At 39.8% G+C, this 18,519-nt stretch overlaps 1 protein-coding gene across 2 annotated transcripts in view; it reads right to left on the bottom strand.

Annotated features, from left to right (window-relative positions):
* Window positions 1-18,519, bottom strand: part of LOC133456998 (cadherin-4-like) — a 432,927-nt gene that overhangs the window by 259,801 nt on the left and 154,607 nt on the right. For both annotated transcript variants that reach the window (XM_061735792.1, XM_061735793.1), the window contains exon 3: window positions 11,174-11,197. In XM_061735792.1, the coding sequence (XP_061591776.1) occupies window positions 11,174-11,197 (24 nt within the window). The remainder of the gene's footprint in view (window positions 1-11,173; window positions 11,198-18,519) is intronic.

The raw sequence follows: 18,519 nt of genomic DNA, 5'->3' as shown, positions 1-18,519 counted from the left end.
GTTACAAAAAGAAGAAGAAAAAAAGATTATCTGGAGGAGGATTATGGATGTTATTATTGTCCTGGACAGATGCTGTTTGCACACAGAAGCCCATCTCCAGAGCATTGCAAGATGACAAAGAGAGCACACAAAAAAGAGATGAATATGCAACAATGCCATGAGAATGTAAAACCAACAGTGGAAATGAGGCACGTGAACCTCCTCTTCATTTAATAAGCATCATATGAGCACAAATACCACTGTTTACATTGCAGTGTTCAGGTGTGAATTGCAAAAATACACACTGAAAAGCTGTCTATGTCGTCAGAATTGTGAAAGGAGTTTGAGAAATATCTATGAAAGACAAGCAAGAAAAAAAAACTGTCTGAAAGTAAATGTGAGGCAAAATTGATGTGTAAATGGCACAGGGCAAAAATGAGCAAAATGAGCTGTATGACAGGAGCATGACTGTTCTTAGCATTTATGTGAATTTGTTGATTGAATAAGGGTACACTTCCCATTTGTAAATAGACGTAAACATTACAGAGAAGATCAATCCACAAACCCCAACAAAGCACCAGCTGTCATTCTAATTGCCTCCCTCTACCGTCTTTAGCATTAATTCCATCCTCATGTTGCAGCAGGTAACACTGTTTACGGGTCTGCAAACAATTCTCCCTGCACTAATAAGCATTGGATTTCCATGTGGAACACAGGCTACAAACCCTATGTATGCAGGGTGCAGTTGTGCACAATATCTGCACCTTTGCAGCATTGAGCCAATCTGGATTCTTAATGGGCTAAGTTGTGTTTACTTCTCAAAGACTTTCACATGAATTATTGATGGTTGCAGGCTGATTTGTGCTTGGAATTAGCCCCAGAATAATCCATCTGGGCACACCTCGCTTCCTAGGTGCCAGGTCTCTCTCCAGGGTAAACAGGCTGACTTGAAACGTGTTCTTCCTTATCATTGCAATTTGTTATCCTGATTTCTGCTGAGTGTAAATTAGTTACTTAAAGCAATAGAAAGGTGCTCTGCTCATGGGGACAAAATTCACAAACTTAATATGTGAGAAAACCATTGGCTCTCTGGCTGTCTCTGACATTTTTACTCTGACTTGAGCTTGAACATAAAACTAGGGCAAAAATTGTAAATCTTTTCCAAAGAGTTATCTTTGATCCAGTCAGGATATCAGAGGGTCTACTGATCATCCTTATCATCTTCTTATCCATTTTCCTTGTGTAGTGTATTGCGATTTGTTGGACAGTCCTTCATAATCCTCCTCTTAAATTTTTATTTTCCACAACACAAGCCTTTCCAAGCATGTCTAATTGCAGTGGCCTTAAGCCTGAATTATGGTTTTGCGTCAAACCAACGCAGAGCATACGCCATCACCGTGACGCCGTCATGAACCCTTCGGACTTCTCAGTCACTCCATTTCGTCGCCGTGCAGTGCCCCCCGTGACCACTAATTCACAATCTTTTCCTGAATGGTTTATCCGACTTTTTCCGGGCACAGTCAATCAAAGAGATAAGGAAATGATTGTGCAAAAAACCAAAACAAAAAAATAAAAATAAATCACACATACACGAAGAAAAGAGCGCTGAAAGTTCACGACTGCTTCAAACCGGAAACCGGAAATGCATTGCTACCAAGCGAACCAATCACAGCCCTCTCCGTCTGCGTGTGGTCTGCGTCGCCTCGACGCGTAGTTACAATTTTCGGGAGGTGCACGTCAGTGACGGCTTTAGTGATGGCGTCGGTGACGGCGTCAGTGATGGCGTCAGTGATGGCGTCAGTGATGGCGTGTGGTCTGCGTCGACGCCTACCACACGCCGTAGGCACGGCGTCGTTTTGACGCAGAACCATAACTCAAGCTTTATGGCCCTTTCGCACTAGTCCTTACTCGGCCCGACTCGGCTCGTCACGCCTCTACCCGTTTTGTCCCTGTTTGTTTTTCCACAGCCAGGGGAGAAGTGGGCAGGTTGGGGTGAAGCTGCTGTGACGTACTCGATTGCGCAACCGCTTTGTTTATGTCGGCGCTGATCAGAAATCAGCTGGAGCCGCGAGCGGCTGAGAGTAAAACAGCCCGTCTACATCCCGTTTTTAATTATCTCCTCAGCCACCAGGTTTATGAACATCTGCACCTCAGAGTTGGATCACCAAACAGACGTTTTGCGCTTTATAATAAAATCGCTGCGAGCCGCGAGTCGCGCTGACTCCCGCTTCCTGATTCAAACATCTGACGGCCCAGCCCCCGACCAATCAGTGGCACGGAGGGTGATGACGGCCCCGCCCCCCGACCAATCAGTGGTGCGGAGGGTGGTGACGTCAGAAATAGTCCCGGCTCAGCCCGGATAGAACCTCGCCAGAATGGTTACATAAAATAGTATCGGTTTGGATCGGCTCTACCCGTCTCAGCCCTAGTGCAAAAGCGCAAGACGGGGCCGTGGCGGGTAGAACCGAGCTGAGGCGGGACTAGTGGAAAAGGGCCATTAGTATACTCCTACAATTGGTACAACACCTCCCAAACCTACCTTTATTTGATCTCAAAGCTTCAATTATGATTAAGCAGCAGAGAGAGAGAGACTGTTTATTTGATAAGCCGAACATATCCCATAATATGAATTGTTCCCTGTTCTCTAGTTATTGCCCCCCTCTTTCACAAAATCTTATCACATGAATTCATAACGAATTCTGTCTAATGGTATATTATTAATGGAAAATCTTGTGAGATTTTCAGAGAGAGATGCTTAAGAAGAGCTGAAGAAGAACACAACTTCTACATTTGTGATTTTCTTTTCACCGTGCCTGTGTGAGTGATGCCAATTTGTCCCAGACCCTGACAGGCTTTTCATTTGAAGTTGCAATAAACTTTTGGATAAGAGCCACCCTTTGGATAGAATGGGCAAGTCTAAGCAAAATAATAAAGACAAGTTTCTTTAGCAGTCTTCCAGTGACTTGCTCTGCTTTTCTTTCTGTTTGTGTGCATTTTTTATGACCAATTCAACTTGTTTATTTTTGACCAAGAATACCCATCTGCCATTACTATCGTGACATTCCTTTGTGCAGCTGATGAGGTTTGAGAGCACAGTACTGTATAGGGGAGACGTCTGTTTAATTAGTGCGACTGCAGAGTCCCGAGCTGTGCTTGTCTCAGTATAAGCATTTAAATGAATATTCAAATAGCTAACTTTGAATTTTTAGATACTGGTAATCGCAGAAGGAAGAAGACCAAAAGTGTGAAACACAGTAGAATATTTCTTAAAATAAAATGAAATCTGAAATTTAAATTTCTTGCTGATTTGCTTTGCTTAAAGTTTCCAGTAAATGACAGTCAGATGTGTTTTCTTTATACTTCACCAATGCAAACAAGACCCACCGTGATTCTCAGCAGCTCTTTCTCAGGTGTCTCAGGTGTACTGAACTGAGATTGATGTGCTCTGTCTTCCACTCCCAGTCTACCCCGTCTGTTCCCCCCTGCTGAGCTAATCCAAGCTGGCCAAATCCCTCTGCAATGGAGGCCTACATATGAGCTGTCCTGCTGGGTGCAATATGCCACCTGCTTCCATGGCAATGCCAACCCTGTAGGACTTCATGCCCAACTGTGGTGTGTTGTCAGTAAACAGACAAAGATGTATGAATCATCTAAGTAACTCAGAGTAGGTAGTCCTGTGACAATAACCTGTTGTTGGCATAGAATCACAGCAAAGAGCTATTTGTTCTCTGGGATTACGGGGGCTCTGTTTCTGGGTAACGTTACACACCAACGTAAGCATGTCTATGTTTAATGTGATGAGACTGCAGACACTTTTCACACACCTTCAGATCCGACCCACCTTTTTCAATAAAATCAATCTATTGAACAAGTTGTAATCTATGCCTTCATTTAAGCTTGGACAGAATATTGTCTATGTCTCAAAACAGCATATTCTGTTTAGCCTGAATGAGTGGCGGTCCTTACAGGTCTGCAGGATGCAGGATTTGAACCACAGACGGTATGTGCAGACAATTACCTGCTTCATTCTCACATGAGCTCAATCATACAATATGGTGGCTTTGAATGAAAGAACCAATGTCAATTTAATCTGCAATTTGACTGATTTGGATATGTGTGATCTTACATACAGCTCTGGCTGGTAATATGTGGAAAGGTCCAGGGCTGCCATGCACATGTGAAAATGGCTTTATGTATGAATGGCATGGAAATTCCATTCAGTAGAGAAATCACCGTTGCACCCTACTGAGCACAATGCAGAACAGCAAATGAAGTTCAAGCACTGAGGGAACAGGCTGTTCTCCTGTCTAATTGGCAGCTGAGTTATAGAACAAGATTCTGTAAGAAAGAGAGGTAATGAATTCACTTCAGTCTCCTTTATTTAATCTCTGTCATGAGAAATGTCTCAATGCACAAACTTTACGTTTAGGAAGTGGTTTTGCTGACGCTCTATTTGTATCGCTTTTCTTTATCTTTGGGGAGTATTCAGAAGGTGTGCTGCAGTATTTAGCCTGGCAAATTAAAGCAAGTATCTGCCTCTTGTGACGTTACAACAAAGAATGTTTCATATTATTTAGAGAAAGAGCTTCTTTTTGGCTCATGCACCATTGACACTGGTCACCACCTACGTCTTCTTTCACCCAATTAAGTCAGAGAGCTTTGGGGTGTCAGCACTGAGCCTACATTGTCCTCTGTTGGCATTTAAAATCAATATATACTGGACCTTTTTAGCTGGATCACATATATAATGACCTCTCTCTCCTTCACAGCTAACAGAGCATACCCCCCCCCCCCCCCCCCCCATAAAAAAAAACATAAAAAGATGGCATGGCATATTCACACCTACTCATTCAGTCACATTGGAAGCTTTCAAACAGCATTTGAGGATGCACTGCATGCAGAGCTTTGAATAGACTTTGTGTAAGAGAAGCAGGAGCAAGTTTGAATTATAATTTAATTACATCTTTATACTATCTATATGCGCTTATTCCAATTCGGGGGCACAGGGAACTGGTGGAAATTCATCACAGGACCATATATAAACAACCACACAGACTCACTCTTATGGGAACTTAAGAAACATCCATATTTTTAGACTGTGGTAGGAAGCTCGAGTAACCAGAGAAAACCCACTCAAACATAGGGGAGAACATGCAAACTCCACACAAAAAAATTCCTGCCAGAAGTCAAACCAGGAACCTTCTTGCTGTGAGGTAACAGTTAATATATAACCTTTAATTACCTGTAAAACAATTAGAATAAATATTGTAACTACCTTGGCTGTTGTATTTGTACATTCAATAAAACTACTGTAATATCACAAACTTTAACAAAGCACCAGCTGCAGACCATTTCAAAAATATATGACCAACCAGTGAAAATATTATAAAACGTTGAGCCACCCTTAGTAGCAATGAAAGTTAAAAAAAAAGCCTGTCTAGAAATAAGCCAAATATTCCATAAAACTAGTCAAATGGTTGTATTTTTTTATTGTCTTTGCCAATGGGCTAAAAACACAAACTCTTGACTAGAATTATCAAAACTAATGCCAATTCAATGCCAATACAGCCAACTAATCTGAAAAAAAAACATGCTTTTTTTTTTACTTGTTTAAATAGAGTTTTTGCAGTGAAGTCGTCAGTTCCTGAATTACTTTATTAGTCCACTCCGTCATTGTTTTATGGCATATATGATATGATATTGTGAGGAAGGGACAGGACTAAATAAGCGTTCTGCTTCCTCCTGTTCCCTCTCGAACACATTGTTTTGCTGTTGTGCTTTATTTTTGGATGAAACTGTTAAATTGTTTTTGCTTTTTTTATATATTTTGACGCTTTTCATTTGATGGATTTTGTTGTGTTCGAGACAAAGCCAACAATAAACAATACATTGTGGAGGAATTTTTGTAATAGTCTCCTTTTCTTTTATTGCTTCAGTTCATTGGGACTTTCCCTTTTTCACAGGTCTTGCTACAACATTTCAACGGAGTTGGGGGCTGGATTTAAACTAGGCTATTCCAAAACCATTATTCTATTTATTTATTTGTTTTTTCACTGTCTTTTTGCACTACCCAATTTTAACAAAGCTTTAGCTTTCAGATCGATGACCTCATGTTTGACTCTAGAATACTCCAGTAAACACTTCATGGTAAACTGACATCCTCAAATCATCACATGTTCACTAGTGAGCTATTTCTGCTGAAATGCTACTTGGTATGGTACGTACCAAGTACGTATGGTACTGGAGATTAACGCCATACAAGTCCACTATGGTCTACTCTAATCCATACATAGACCATTGAACCAGAAGTCTCGTGTTTTCTTCAGTTCTTGCTTTTGGGGGGAAAGGGGTTTACAAACCTTAGACACATTTAAAATTTCATTGAAAAGGCTTTCTCCTGACATTTTTTTTTTCTAATTATACAATCATGGATATAAATAATTAAGATGATCAATGAGGACCGTAGGAGCTGAAATGCACTTTTTTCTTTTTATTTGTGTATCTGACCTCTGACCGTAAATTTGCTGGACTGTCCACTGCTGGGAAGACTGACCACTCTATTAAATGTGAATAAATTGTCTCATTGTGGAACATTCAATTCAAATTTCTATACACAGGTTTTATAACCCTTTCAAGATTGAAATGCAACGATATGCTTCTCTAGGACCAATACGTATGTTGTGTCCTCTTGGCACTATTTAACACATAAATGTTCCAGATCACAAAACTTGGTTAAGAAAAAAAATGTATTTGCCTATCTAAGAGCCACTGTGATCAGACTATATTTATCATATTTTTACACACAAACATACAAAAAATAAAATACAAGATGAAATTTTCATCTTTGCCAATTACTGTTGACTAAATTGTGGTCCAAATCTTGGTATCCTAAGGTAAATAAATATAGTACATGTGCAAAAGAAATATTTCTAATGCAAAACAATAGAATAGAATAAGCAGAATAAAACCAGATTAACTGGAAACATGTTAGGAGGTTTAGGTTTCTACTGAAAGTGGGTAACAACCAATCATATCCCACCTCATCAATTTAATTCTTTATGTTAAAAAATATGTTGTACAAGATTTCTCTGAAAATCAATTACACTTTTGCCACTACTCAATTTAAAGAGTATTACTTCATTCTGAGCAAATGTATCACTGCCTGACACATCCATAGAGTCAGTGATGCTTTTAGGATCTGGATTTAGGGCAGTTAATAGCTGAGAAGATCAGAAGGATTACTGTATTACGATTAATATGATTATCTGTTACTAGCATTAAAATTAAGCTCACTGGGATCTCCTATATGTGAAGATAACGTAACTTCTTGAGCTCTTTTTTTCTTCTTATAGTTTTTCAAGTAGTTCCCTCAAGTACTTTTAGGGAAGCTTTGCAAAACCAAGAGATACATGGCGCATTAGCTGCACACTGGCAAAAATGCACATACATTTAAGTCAAATCCAGAGTCTTGTGATTCTTCAACTGAAGCCAAATAAGTGCTTTTACAAGAGAGAGAGAAATGACTGGTGAAGACAGAAAGTATTTCTAATTTAGCAGTGGAATGAAAATGTTGGACAAAATGTAATGAAGGAAAGCTCTGTGAGTCACAGCGGTAGAAAAAAAGGGAAGTGGAGAAAGAGAGATACCCACAGAAGCCGGGAGTGTTATTTCCTTGTTTACTGCAGCTGCAAGTTGACAGGTAAATTAGCAGGTGTGGCTAATGGGGCAAAAAGCTGCCAAGCCCTCGGAGGCACATCTTCACTCTGAAAGACAGGCAGCTTGTTGACCCAATCATTGCCTCTGTCAATCTTTTTCTCAGTTTCAGCATTTAAATGCACCAACAAAAAAACATGTTTTTGACAAACTTACACACAAACAACATACACCATAGAAAGCACACATTGAGCTCCAATATGTGGACAGGATTTATATTTAAGATTTAAGAAAAAAAAATAACATTGGAGGTGGATCTTGAAATGTTCCAGGTTTTGAGATGCTGGCCTTTTCACTCATCTTCTACCAGTTTTGATGATAACAGAAAATCATGGAAAATCACAGCATGCATCCTGAAAAGGTTAGTGAAGTTGTTTACATTCTATTCATCAAGCCGAGGAGTAAATTTCTCTCATGCAGTTTACTTTTATGTCCACCTTTCTCCACATAGCTCCACATAAAATCAATAGCCAGATTGCTTGTTTTTTTAATTTTAGTTTTTTTTCCCAATCAGTTTTCTGCGTAAACCCCTTGATGCCATTTTTGAGTCACAAATCAAGGCCTTTGCAAAGTGGGAGGAGATGATGTGTGCACCCACATGTGAGCGTGACAGCGGAGAGACCGTGTGCACGCATAAATGTTTGCGGATTTGTGTAAGAGAGACCACAGCTGGTATTACCATATATCAGTGTCTTCACATAGTCCGTCTGAATGTTTCATCTAATCATTAAATGCTGACAGGCTTCACAGAGTAGCTCCACCGATCCCTGTTAGAGGAATACTATGCCTGACTTCATTAGAACTGTTAGTACTAAGCTGCTTTACCCATGCTCATGACTGGTTTAACCCGCACGATGATGAAAGGGAAGGAAGAGGAGAAGGCAGAGGGAAAGGGTGGGGAAACAAAACGAAAGCAAGGATAGAAGCATTTAAAAGACAAAGGCAAAGGTGCCAAAGTCATATAGATGATAAGGTAGAGAGAAATAGGAGGGCATAGGGCGTGTGAACCTGGAGTTTTGAGACGCAAGGGAAAGCTCAAAGTGGTGTTTAAGCTGAGAAGGATTTAACAAAACAAAAATGAGCAAAACAATCAATTGGCTTGTGTAGCAATGAATCAATTACTACGCTGGCACATTGACAGCCAAAGTGCCTCACTAAGAAAATTTGCATTGACCTCTGTGAAGACATATGCATCCCCACTCATGCACAAGCCTAATTTATGCTTGCGCATATGCACCTAAGCACATAAAGATATGCACACACGTTCTTGTTCTCAGCACATTTCTCCAACAGATTCATCTGTTTTCTCCTGCAGGACCCCCTCCCCTCTTGCCACTCAGTCTTTTTCTCCTGCCAGCAGAGATTTTTGGCTGGTTTAAGTACGCCCACAGACCCCTCAGGGACAGGCCATGACGGATGGCACTGCGTGTGACTCCGATTCGATTCAGCCCATTTGATAAATTTATTGCTGGCATTTTGAAAATGAAATTAGAGGGACGTCTCCTGGAGACTGTTTTTCCAGCACAGGTGCCATAAATATACTTCATTTGGCAGCGGAGTGGGAGGAGGAGTGTAAGGGGGTGGGGGAAGTGTTGGATAAAGGATGTCATGGTGGTGGTGGTGTGTGTGTGTGTGTGTGTGTGTGTGTGTGTGTGTGTGTGTGTGTGTGTGTGTATGTGTGTGTGTGTGTGTGTGTGTGTGTGTGTGGGGGGGGGGGGGGGGGTAGATAGTAGGGATGTTTCATAGAAGTAGAGAACTCGAGAATAAGGTCAAATCATAATGAGGTCCTGGAATAATCATAATATTGGAACAACAGTAAATTATATTCACAACTTGACTCATGTCCAGACCTAACCAGTGTGTGTGCTGTTTATCATTCAAATATATTTACTTGCTTCTGCAGCTTCTTCCATCTCATGTTGAACAGTGACAGACTGAGGCTGTGAGACTTTTTACAAGTCAACACAAATGCCCTGCGTTGTCCAATTTTCTACTTGCAACAGCACATGCAACAGAAAGCAAACACACTTATATGGCAATCTCACAAGGGTGTACATACAAATATGTGGTTTATGTACATTATCTTTGCCCCAAGGCCCTGTGACTCTTCACTACTGATTACACTGTCAAAGCAACATAGCCAAGCATAACTCACAATGCATGAAATAATACACTTGGCTATATTTCTCTGTGGTGCTCTCAAAGTGTGTGACAGACAAACATTATGTTTTATATGATTTTGGTGACCTAACAGGACATGAAGGGCGACCCGACAAGAGAAACAAGTCCGCTACAAACACGGACACAAGAAGGCAAACACCAGTGAGCATTCCTTCACCATAAGGGTTGTGCAGCCTTACTTATCTGCCTCATATTGAGAAATATGCCCCAGTGCAGCTGTGGAGGGGGATGATGTACGCCATGCCAGCCTATGCTACCCCTCAACATTCATCAGAAAGGGAGGCTCAGGCAACCCGCATCAATTACCTTTATGGGCCAGTCTGACAGTGCCGTACAACCCACGGTCATTACATAGACAGGGTCACAACAGTACGTATGCGTGTGAGTCGGGGCACACTAAGTGTAACCTGTCAAATAGATGCTTTCTCTTGATGCCGTTTGCAAAATATATTATCACCTTCTGAAGCTTTAGAAGGTGACAAAGACACTCTTTGGCTGCAATTTTAGATCTTTTTTTCTTTTTCCACATTTGCTTGTACATTATAACAGCGCTGAGGTGAAAGGAAAAAAAAAGTTTTCACCTGCATTCTGCTCTACTCTGGTAAAATCTTGCACAAAACAAAACCAAAGCACAGCAGGACATAAGAGAAAGTTTCAACAAGATCAGCAGGGAATTCTCTTGCCTGATTATCAGCTTCTTCTTTGCAATCACACTGCACCCTCTAACATTATTGCATTTTCTGAAAGAGGAATAGAAGAGGGCAGGGACTGGCTGATGTGCACACCTTCAAGCTGCCACTCGAGACAAAACCCCCAGAGTGGTTTAGACAGTTCAACTGTCTGGCCCCATCATCGAACAAAAATCAAAAGATCCTACAGGTATGTTACTACAAACATCTACCCAAACAACACTTCCCATCTTTCCCTAATGATCCACAATGCAAAACAGTCCCCTCCTCCGACCTTCCATACACGAAGTCTAAACAGGGTTGCGATTAGTCTCAACATAAGGCGTACAAATGACGATGTACAAAAACAGACAGTGGGTTGTCTGTCATTGCAGGATAATTTAGTCCCAGTGTTAGTGGGTATGAGTGATTGACTTTGTAATCAAAAAGAGGATTCTGCAATAAAAACATGCATGGCAATTTCAACTGAGCATCAACAAGCCCCTGGTATGCTTTTCCTCTCATTAGCAAAAAATTGAGAACACACACTGACAGACAGAGTCCAGCAAGCACATTCAACCCTTCTGAAATGTAGTGGGAATTCACAGGTTACTGATTGAATGCTGTCTTACCTTTTTGTGATGATAAAGTAGTCCCTGTAGAAAGAGAGAGAAAAAAAAACACACACATAGAGCAAGAAGTTAGTAGTTAAAAGGCTATGATTCAGTGTTTGCATCCACAAAATGCATCAAGAGATCAGCAGCCATTGGGCGGCGGTGTGTCCCACCCAAAAATAATTATATACAACACTTGTGTCTGAATGTGAAAATAAACGTGGAGTAGATATGCTAAGCAACACAAATAAATGCACACAGGTTTGCACTTAACAAAGAGAGCAGGAGGAGAGGAAAATTATTCTGCAAACACATGAAAGAGAGGCCTTGAGCAGAAAGATGAGTCTCTTGACCTCGGAGACCCTTCATCTTTTATGCAATTCTTCATGAGTGAGAATTTTAATAAGTAAAAGAAAAACAGTGCAGAGGTACAATAAGACAAATCAAGTCAAAAGCCTTTTGTAAGTGTTTCAGTTTCTTCTGCAGCGGCCACAAGAGATACCCTTGGCTCAGAAAGGGAAGATGAAAACATTGGTTTACTAAAGGGACAAATGGACTACAACACATTTTCTAAACAGAAAGAATTACAGAAAATTCAGTCTGTTGTCTTCATGATATATTCACCAGCCAGTGTTTGTAAGACTCCAAGGTTTTCATTCAATCTAATAGACTTGTCATACTCACAGTGATACAACAATAACTTCAAAAATGTTTTATAATTAACTTTTCATTTTGTAAAGTTCACATCTTCTACTGGCCATGTGCCCAAAAGGCCCAAATAGTCACAGACAAGGGAGGAGAATAATTGAATCTGGATGGATTTGTGGTGTGCTGGCCTAACGAAGTGATAATCCAAAGCTCTGCCTAATTGCCACAGTAAAGATGGCGCCCATTGTGGAAGTGGCGTTGGTGTTTATCAAGGCAGTGTGCCGTGGGATTGGACTGAGCATTATTTCCACACTTTTGTTTTGTGAGGTGTTACAGTGGATTTGAGCAAATATTGGCACTCTGGTTATTACATGGTCTGATTGCCTGCAATGCAACTGTCCATAAGCTCTGCACATCGAGTCTAATCTGAGAAGAGGATTCAAATAATTAGTTACTGAAGTACTCTCACAGCGGAGGGCAGTCAACCTTATCGCTAAAAGAAAATCCTTGGTCCATTTCCTTCTCAGCCCAAAGGCTTACAAAATGTCACCACTGTTAAAACCTTCAGAGTAGCTGAATAACTGATAAAATATTACATGTCACAACCACTAAGCTACTGGTCCTTTATTTTGTAAAAGAAAGATTAAAGACACACACAAACATTGTGACAACTTCTTATACTGTTAGTTGACTGTCTTTTAAGAGTAGAGTTTCCAAAATATTACAATTTTAAGAAGTTATTTATTTTAAAGTTATATAAGAACTCAGAAATGAGATGCAATCATTACCTGTTACCTGACAAACAGAATATTACATTTAAAAACGTATAGATAATAAAAGATAACATGAATTAATGAAACCCCAAATATTTATCTTTCTTAATTTTGTGGGACATTGAGTTTTTCAATTTTTTTTTTTTCAATCAGAGAAGCATTTTTGCTGAATGTTTCTCCCTTTTCATTGTGTGGCAGTTGCACTCCTCCAGAGTAACAGCCTGCAGCTACAGTGGTCCCACATAGTGTAAGACAAGAAGTCTGAGAGTTTCATGTTTCGAGGAAAAAACTCCCCAGAAACAATTTGATGGGATTCGACGGCATCTTTGTGAAGCAAGCCATATCCACAGAAGCCCCACAACCCACAGACCCCAAAGGATATCATTAATCTCTGGATATTATACAGTCCAGGACACCCTCAGATATTCTTTCTCCATGCCCTCTATAGTCACAAATGCCTTGACAGTATGAGGCGGACTTGGTATAAGATGGTTGGTTAGAATTTTATGTCTGATCAATCAGTGCTAGGATTTGAAAGGTAACACTTTACATAAGGTTTTTGAATAGAAAACCTTTTTTTTTTTTGTTGTAAAGTCTGCATAAGGTCTTCTCAGTCTGACTTCCATGAAACATATTACGGCAGATACATGATTCTTTTCACCATGAGTAAATTAAGCTGAACAGGGAGAGCTCACAACAGACAAAACTGTAATTACTGTCTCATGGCTGCTTACATCAGCCTAAAAGCCATCTTGCAATTTACATCCATGTCTGTTATTTTAAGAAAATGTGCAGGAATGCTAGTTGATCATTGTTTTCTTCCTCCTCTAAAACCTGCTGGGTCGGGGCTGAGACAATGTGCTAGTTGGTGTCAGCACACATAAATAACTCCTCCATTAAGGAAGGCAAAGAAAACCTCTGTCATTGATTATTGCATTTTTTTCCCAGCTTTCAGTAGCTTACATGGATTTAAACACTAATTTGCTCTGAATATGTGAGTAGGATTTTATGGGCTCATGCACTCCTATGGCTTTGAGTATTATGAAAACAGTGCGCACATCAATACAGGTTTCCCACTGGAATGTATTCATGCACGATAAAGTTAAGGCTGCCCAAAACCATGCCTGAGGAGACAAAAATATACATTTTAAACATAAATTCACAAAATCAGGAAATAAACATCTTCCATCTGTTTTGCTGGAAATGCTGCCTCTCATCATTAGAAAGGCTGAAAGAAAGAAGTATCAGATTTAAAACACGGAAAGAGACTTACCCTAAGATGATTTACTGTGTTATTAATTTAGGTTAATATGCATTCCCATATGCTTATGTGGTATGATTTCTAGGCTGAAACAAATGCTGCAGTTAAAAAGGCCCAATTAAATAGTATTTCCCTTGATGTTTATAACATTCCTTACTCACTGAAATAAGATCAATTTTCCCGGAGAATACATTTTTAGTTCTAAAGCATGTAAAGACTATCTATTTATCTATCTATCTAAAGTCATACATACATATATAGATATATATTTTTTTTAATACTTTGATGGCAGAACAGTGGAGCTCAGTCTACGTATAGTTACAGGGTTTGTGAGCAGTGTTGGACTAAATAAATGTGTTGTGTCCGCCACTAGGTGGCCGAGTATGTACGTAGAAGAAGTGTGCAGGAGAAGATAATACGTTAAACTGCGTATAGTCTGTGTGTGAGCTGGGTTGCTAATAAAGCAGTTGAAAGGAGTTCTGCCTGGGTGCTTATTCTATTTACTACCACCTCTTACACATAACAAACTGCATGCAACTGTGTAAACAAAACTGTCCAATCAAAATAATGTGTATCAATATGTCTAATACAACATTTATTCGAACTTCAACAAAATGTACGAGTACCTGTATAAGTTATTTTATATCAGTGGTCACCAACCCTGGTCCTCGAAATCTACTGTCCCGCATGTTTTGGATGTTTCCCAGCCTCAGCACACCTGATTCTAATTAAGGGTCCTCATTAGCTTGTTATCAAGGTCTGGACAGTTGTGTTGTTGACACAGCTCCTTGTATCACGGTGTGCTGAAGCAGGATGGCATTGAAAACATGCAGGATAGTAGATCTCGAGGACCAGGGTTGAAGACCACTGTTTTAGATGGTGAAAATGATCTCCTCTATGGGCATCCTGCATGGCAACTAGTATCAGCCTGGCTCCTCAACCTGACTCTCCAAACTCTGAGTACCCGTCAGTAGCTTAGATCACTGTCTGCAGTTAAATACTACCTACTCAAGTATTCCACATAACTTGACTTAAAAAAGTGAAGAACATTGACACAGCTCAACAACAGCACATAAATAATAACAATTAAAAACAGCAATCATAAATGGTGCTTCCCAAACCCTCCTTTGAAATGACAGATAACAATACGACCTACTCTAAACCCACATTGCAGACCAGCATGACTAAAATGAGACATCTACAGTGCAATGAGGCATATAATACTTCATAAGGTAATTAACAAACGAACATTGCTTTTTGGCCCATAAAAATAGCTTGGCTTTACTTACCCCAAAACCGATTTCTTAGTATGTTGTTCATTACGAAAAATATATCTTAAATGTCTTACTACCGGCAAGATTTCAGATTCCTTTTTTCTCCAGGGGTGTTTTGTGCACTTGTCAAGAACACACTCACTAGTATAAAAAATAGAGTAAAATGTACATTTATGTTCCTATCGTACACCCAAATCTTGCACTTTTTGCTTAATCTTGAAACACTTGAAAAATAGAAGCTACTGGCATGAAGCATTGCAAGTCTCAAATCCTTATCTCATGTCCCTGTGCAGCATTTTGAAGACGCCTACTTACTTGCCAGCCAAGTCTAGTTGAATCTGTTTTTACACTCTTATGATCTCACAGAACAAGTAACAAAAAGTTGACAAACTATGCAAAAAGTGCTGTGCACTAAAAGTTGGCAAACACTTTATACCATGGATGATAGCCGGCATCTGTTTTCTGTCAGCGCATTTTTGCACAGATTGGCAGATTTTGTGCCATCTGTCACATGTGAACATCAAAATAGAGAGCATTACATGCAAGGTAAGCTTTACTTTGATTAAGAAGGATTTCTCTCATGGTGACCAATAGACTGGTTCACTCTTTACTGCATGACTAAATGATGAATAGGTATGCCTGCATGAGACGAGATTGAGGCCATAAAAATGATGTGATGGATTTAACTACAGTTGATTTAATTATAATAGGGAGATCTATCATCACCAGTGATGAGTGCAGCTTTGTTCTCTTTTAATGTTTTTCCCTTTTTGTAAGTCTTATTTTCTTCCTCCACCACATTTTCAAACAAACTTACTATCGCAAAACACAGCTGGATCGTCTCTCTCTCTCTCTCTCTGCTGCACAGCTGTAGCTGTGGGGTAATCTTTCTAATTGCCTGTTTGGGAATTAAGAAAAGAAAAGGTTTAAGTTCTGACTGCTAGTCTGGATGGCGTATCCAGACGTCAATAGACGTACAGTTTTTGGTCCAAAAGTTCTCTTATTAAACTCAGCAGACAAACATTTTAATATGGAACAAAGTAACTTATGAGCAGCATTTAAGTCTGTGGTTTTAGAAACATAGAAGTCAACATTGTTTGTTTGATACTGTGAATGTATGCCCAGTGTACATGGCAGTTATTGAATCACTCTCTGATCCTTCACATACAATATACTTCCCAGAATGATTAAATTACATTACTATTGGAAACTTATGCTGACCTCTTGAGTTGTGGCCTTCCAGCATCCCACTCTTGATTGTGGTGTTAATTAAGCCAGAAAGTGTGTTTGATGTTATCACCATTATAAAAGGAAGACGTTTTTTTATGATTCATTACGTTATCACACTAAATAAAAACCACGACGAAGCTTCCAACGTACGCTAATGACTATATTGTTACTGTATATGAGTAACGCAATGCATTCATGCAAGTACATTCATGTAGATATCTGAATGTAAGCTATATGTATGCAAAGACAGTGTGCTGTAATAAGTAGAGCACATGATGGAAACAAATGATCCTCATCCTCTGATGATTAACTTATGTCAATATATAATCACTTTTAATGTGATCAGGATCAATTCCTATGTTTTAGCTGTTCATCTCTGAATTTAAAAAAAAGAGCACCATTTTTCTAACAGCGACACCAGGACATTAACAAGAGAAGATAGTGTCACCTGGCGTTAGATGATCCAGATTACAGTCCAGATGAGTCCCTGGCAGCACTGCTATAAACACATACTGTAAATATACACTGTTTCAACATACTATGTCTCATTTAACCCGTGTTCTGAGGCCACGTGGCCATTCTTTTTCCACAGAAGGAGACAAGGACACAGAACACAGTCCTTAGTTTTAATTAGTTGATTGCAGCGCATGCTCATCTTCTACATGCTGCACAGAGAGAGCAGGGAGTGCTGCCTTCTTGCTCATTATGCACTAATGAGTTGTCTATTAATGAAAATGGAAAGCATTTATTTTGTGAGCACAAAGGGTTCAGCTGGATTAATTACTGCACTACAGCAACAAAATGAAAACAGAAAGTGCAGCATCACTCTTGTGTGGCACATTAGCCATTAACCAACTGTTATCAAGGCTTGGCAAATTTTGCAGCACGACACATAGTGGGAACAATTTCTGTTCGCACAGGCTATTAAAACTTCATGTGAACTTGATTATTGACACGTTCTATATATTTCTTTGATATGTAAATTTTTTTTTTGCTCATATCAATCCATGTTACATGTCCACGCACAAAACATCTTATCAGGGTAACATGGACACTTTTGCATACCTGTATCAAATAAATACATTAATTTTCAAATACTAGATTTTTCAAGACACAGTGCTTTTTCCTTTTAAGTAACCCCCCCCCCCCCCCCCCCCCACACACACACACACACACACACACACACACGCAAAGGTAGCAGATTATATGCTCGCAACAGAAGGTGAAAAAGACTGATCCATAAACATGGGAAAAAATAAATAAAATGAAGTGAGTAATGTCTCTTTCTAAATTAAAAGCACAAGTTGCGTTGCACTTCAGATAATATAATTTTGCTATGGTGCATTTCTTTCCAAATGATGATCACAGTCATTCTAATATCCCACTAATAGCTCCATTTCCCACTGGGCTCTCTTTGGAGAGGTCGAGAGTATGTGAAGCGTGTGTGCTCCGGCAGCCTCAGCAGATGGTTCTTGATCAGATATTAGAGTCTGGACAGCGAGGTCGTCTGGCCATGAGCATTCTGCCCTGCCTGGGGGACGTCTGAACTTCCAGCTCCAACAATGTTTCCAGCGCCAAGTGAATTGCTGTGTCCCAACCAGACTGTGGGGGACACTCACGCAGCAACAGACTGCTGTCCTTAAGCTTCGTGACGATCTGGGAAAAGCAAGCATGCTGTCTCTTGTACATAAGTTCCCTCCAGGAATTTGTCTCACCCATTTGGGTGCCGCATGATTTGATGACAAAAGCTTTTGTATTGTCACTGATGTACGTTTCGTTCCTGTAGAAATAATCACTGTGATAACAAAAACCCTGCTTGTATTTTCATTCAAACACATACTTTTCCTATTGTATCTATAGCTGGCAGAAATCCTTATCAATATATAACAGAAATATAATGTGAAACCTCAGTTGTATTACATGATGTAATGGGGGACATACAGTCTCAAGTCTTTGTTATTAAAAATGCAGTTTTAGAGTTTGTAGAAATTGGTATTATAAAATAAATCCTGCTTAGATGGCTTCCGTTTTCACTGACTTGCCTCTTCTGTGCCTCTCCCTACTTCCATCCACAAAGCCATGAGAAAACAGGGAAAATAAGCACAACCATCTGAGCTTTATTTATCCATTCCCTGGTGCCAGTGGCAGTCTAAAATGGCAGGCCTTCGGATATGACCT

The sequence above is a fragment of the Cololabis saira genome, chromosome 12, assembly GCF_033807715.1.
Source record: "Cololabis saira isolate AMF1-May2022 chromosome 12, fColSai1.1, whole genome shotgun sequence".
In the NCBI taxonomy this organism is placed as follows: Eukaryota; Metazoa; Chordata; class Actinopteri; order Beloniformes; family Belonidae; genus Cololabis; species Cololabis saira.
This window is presented reverse-complemented; position numbering and strand designations above follow the sequence as displayed.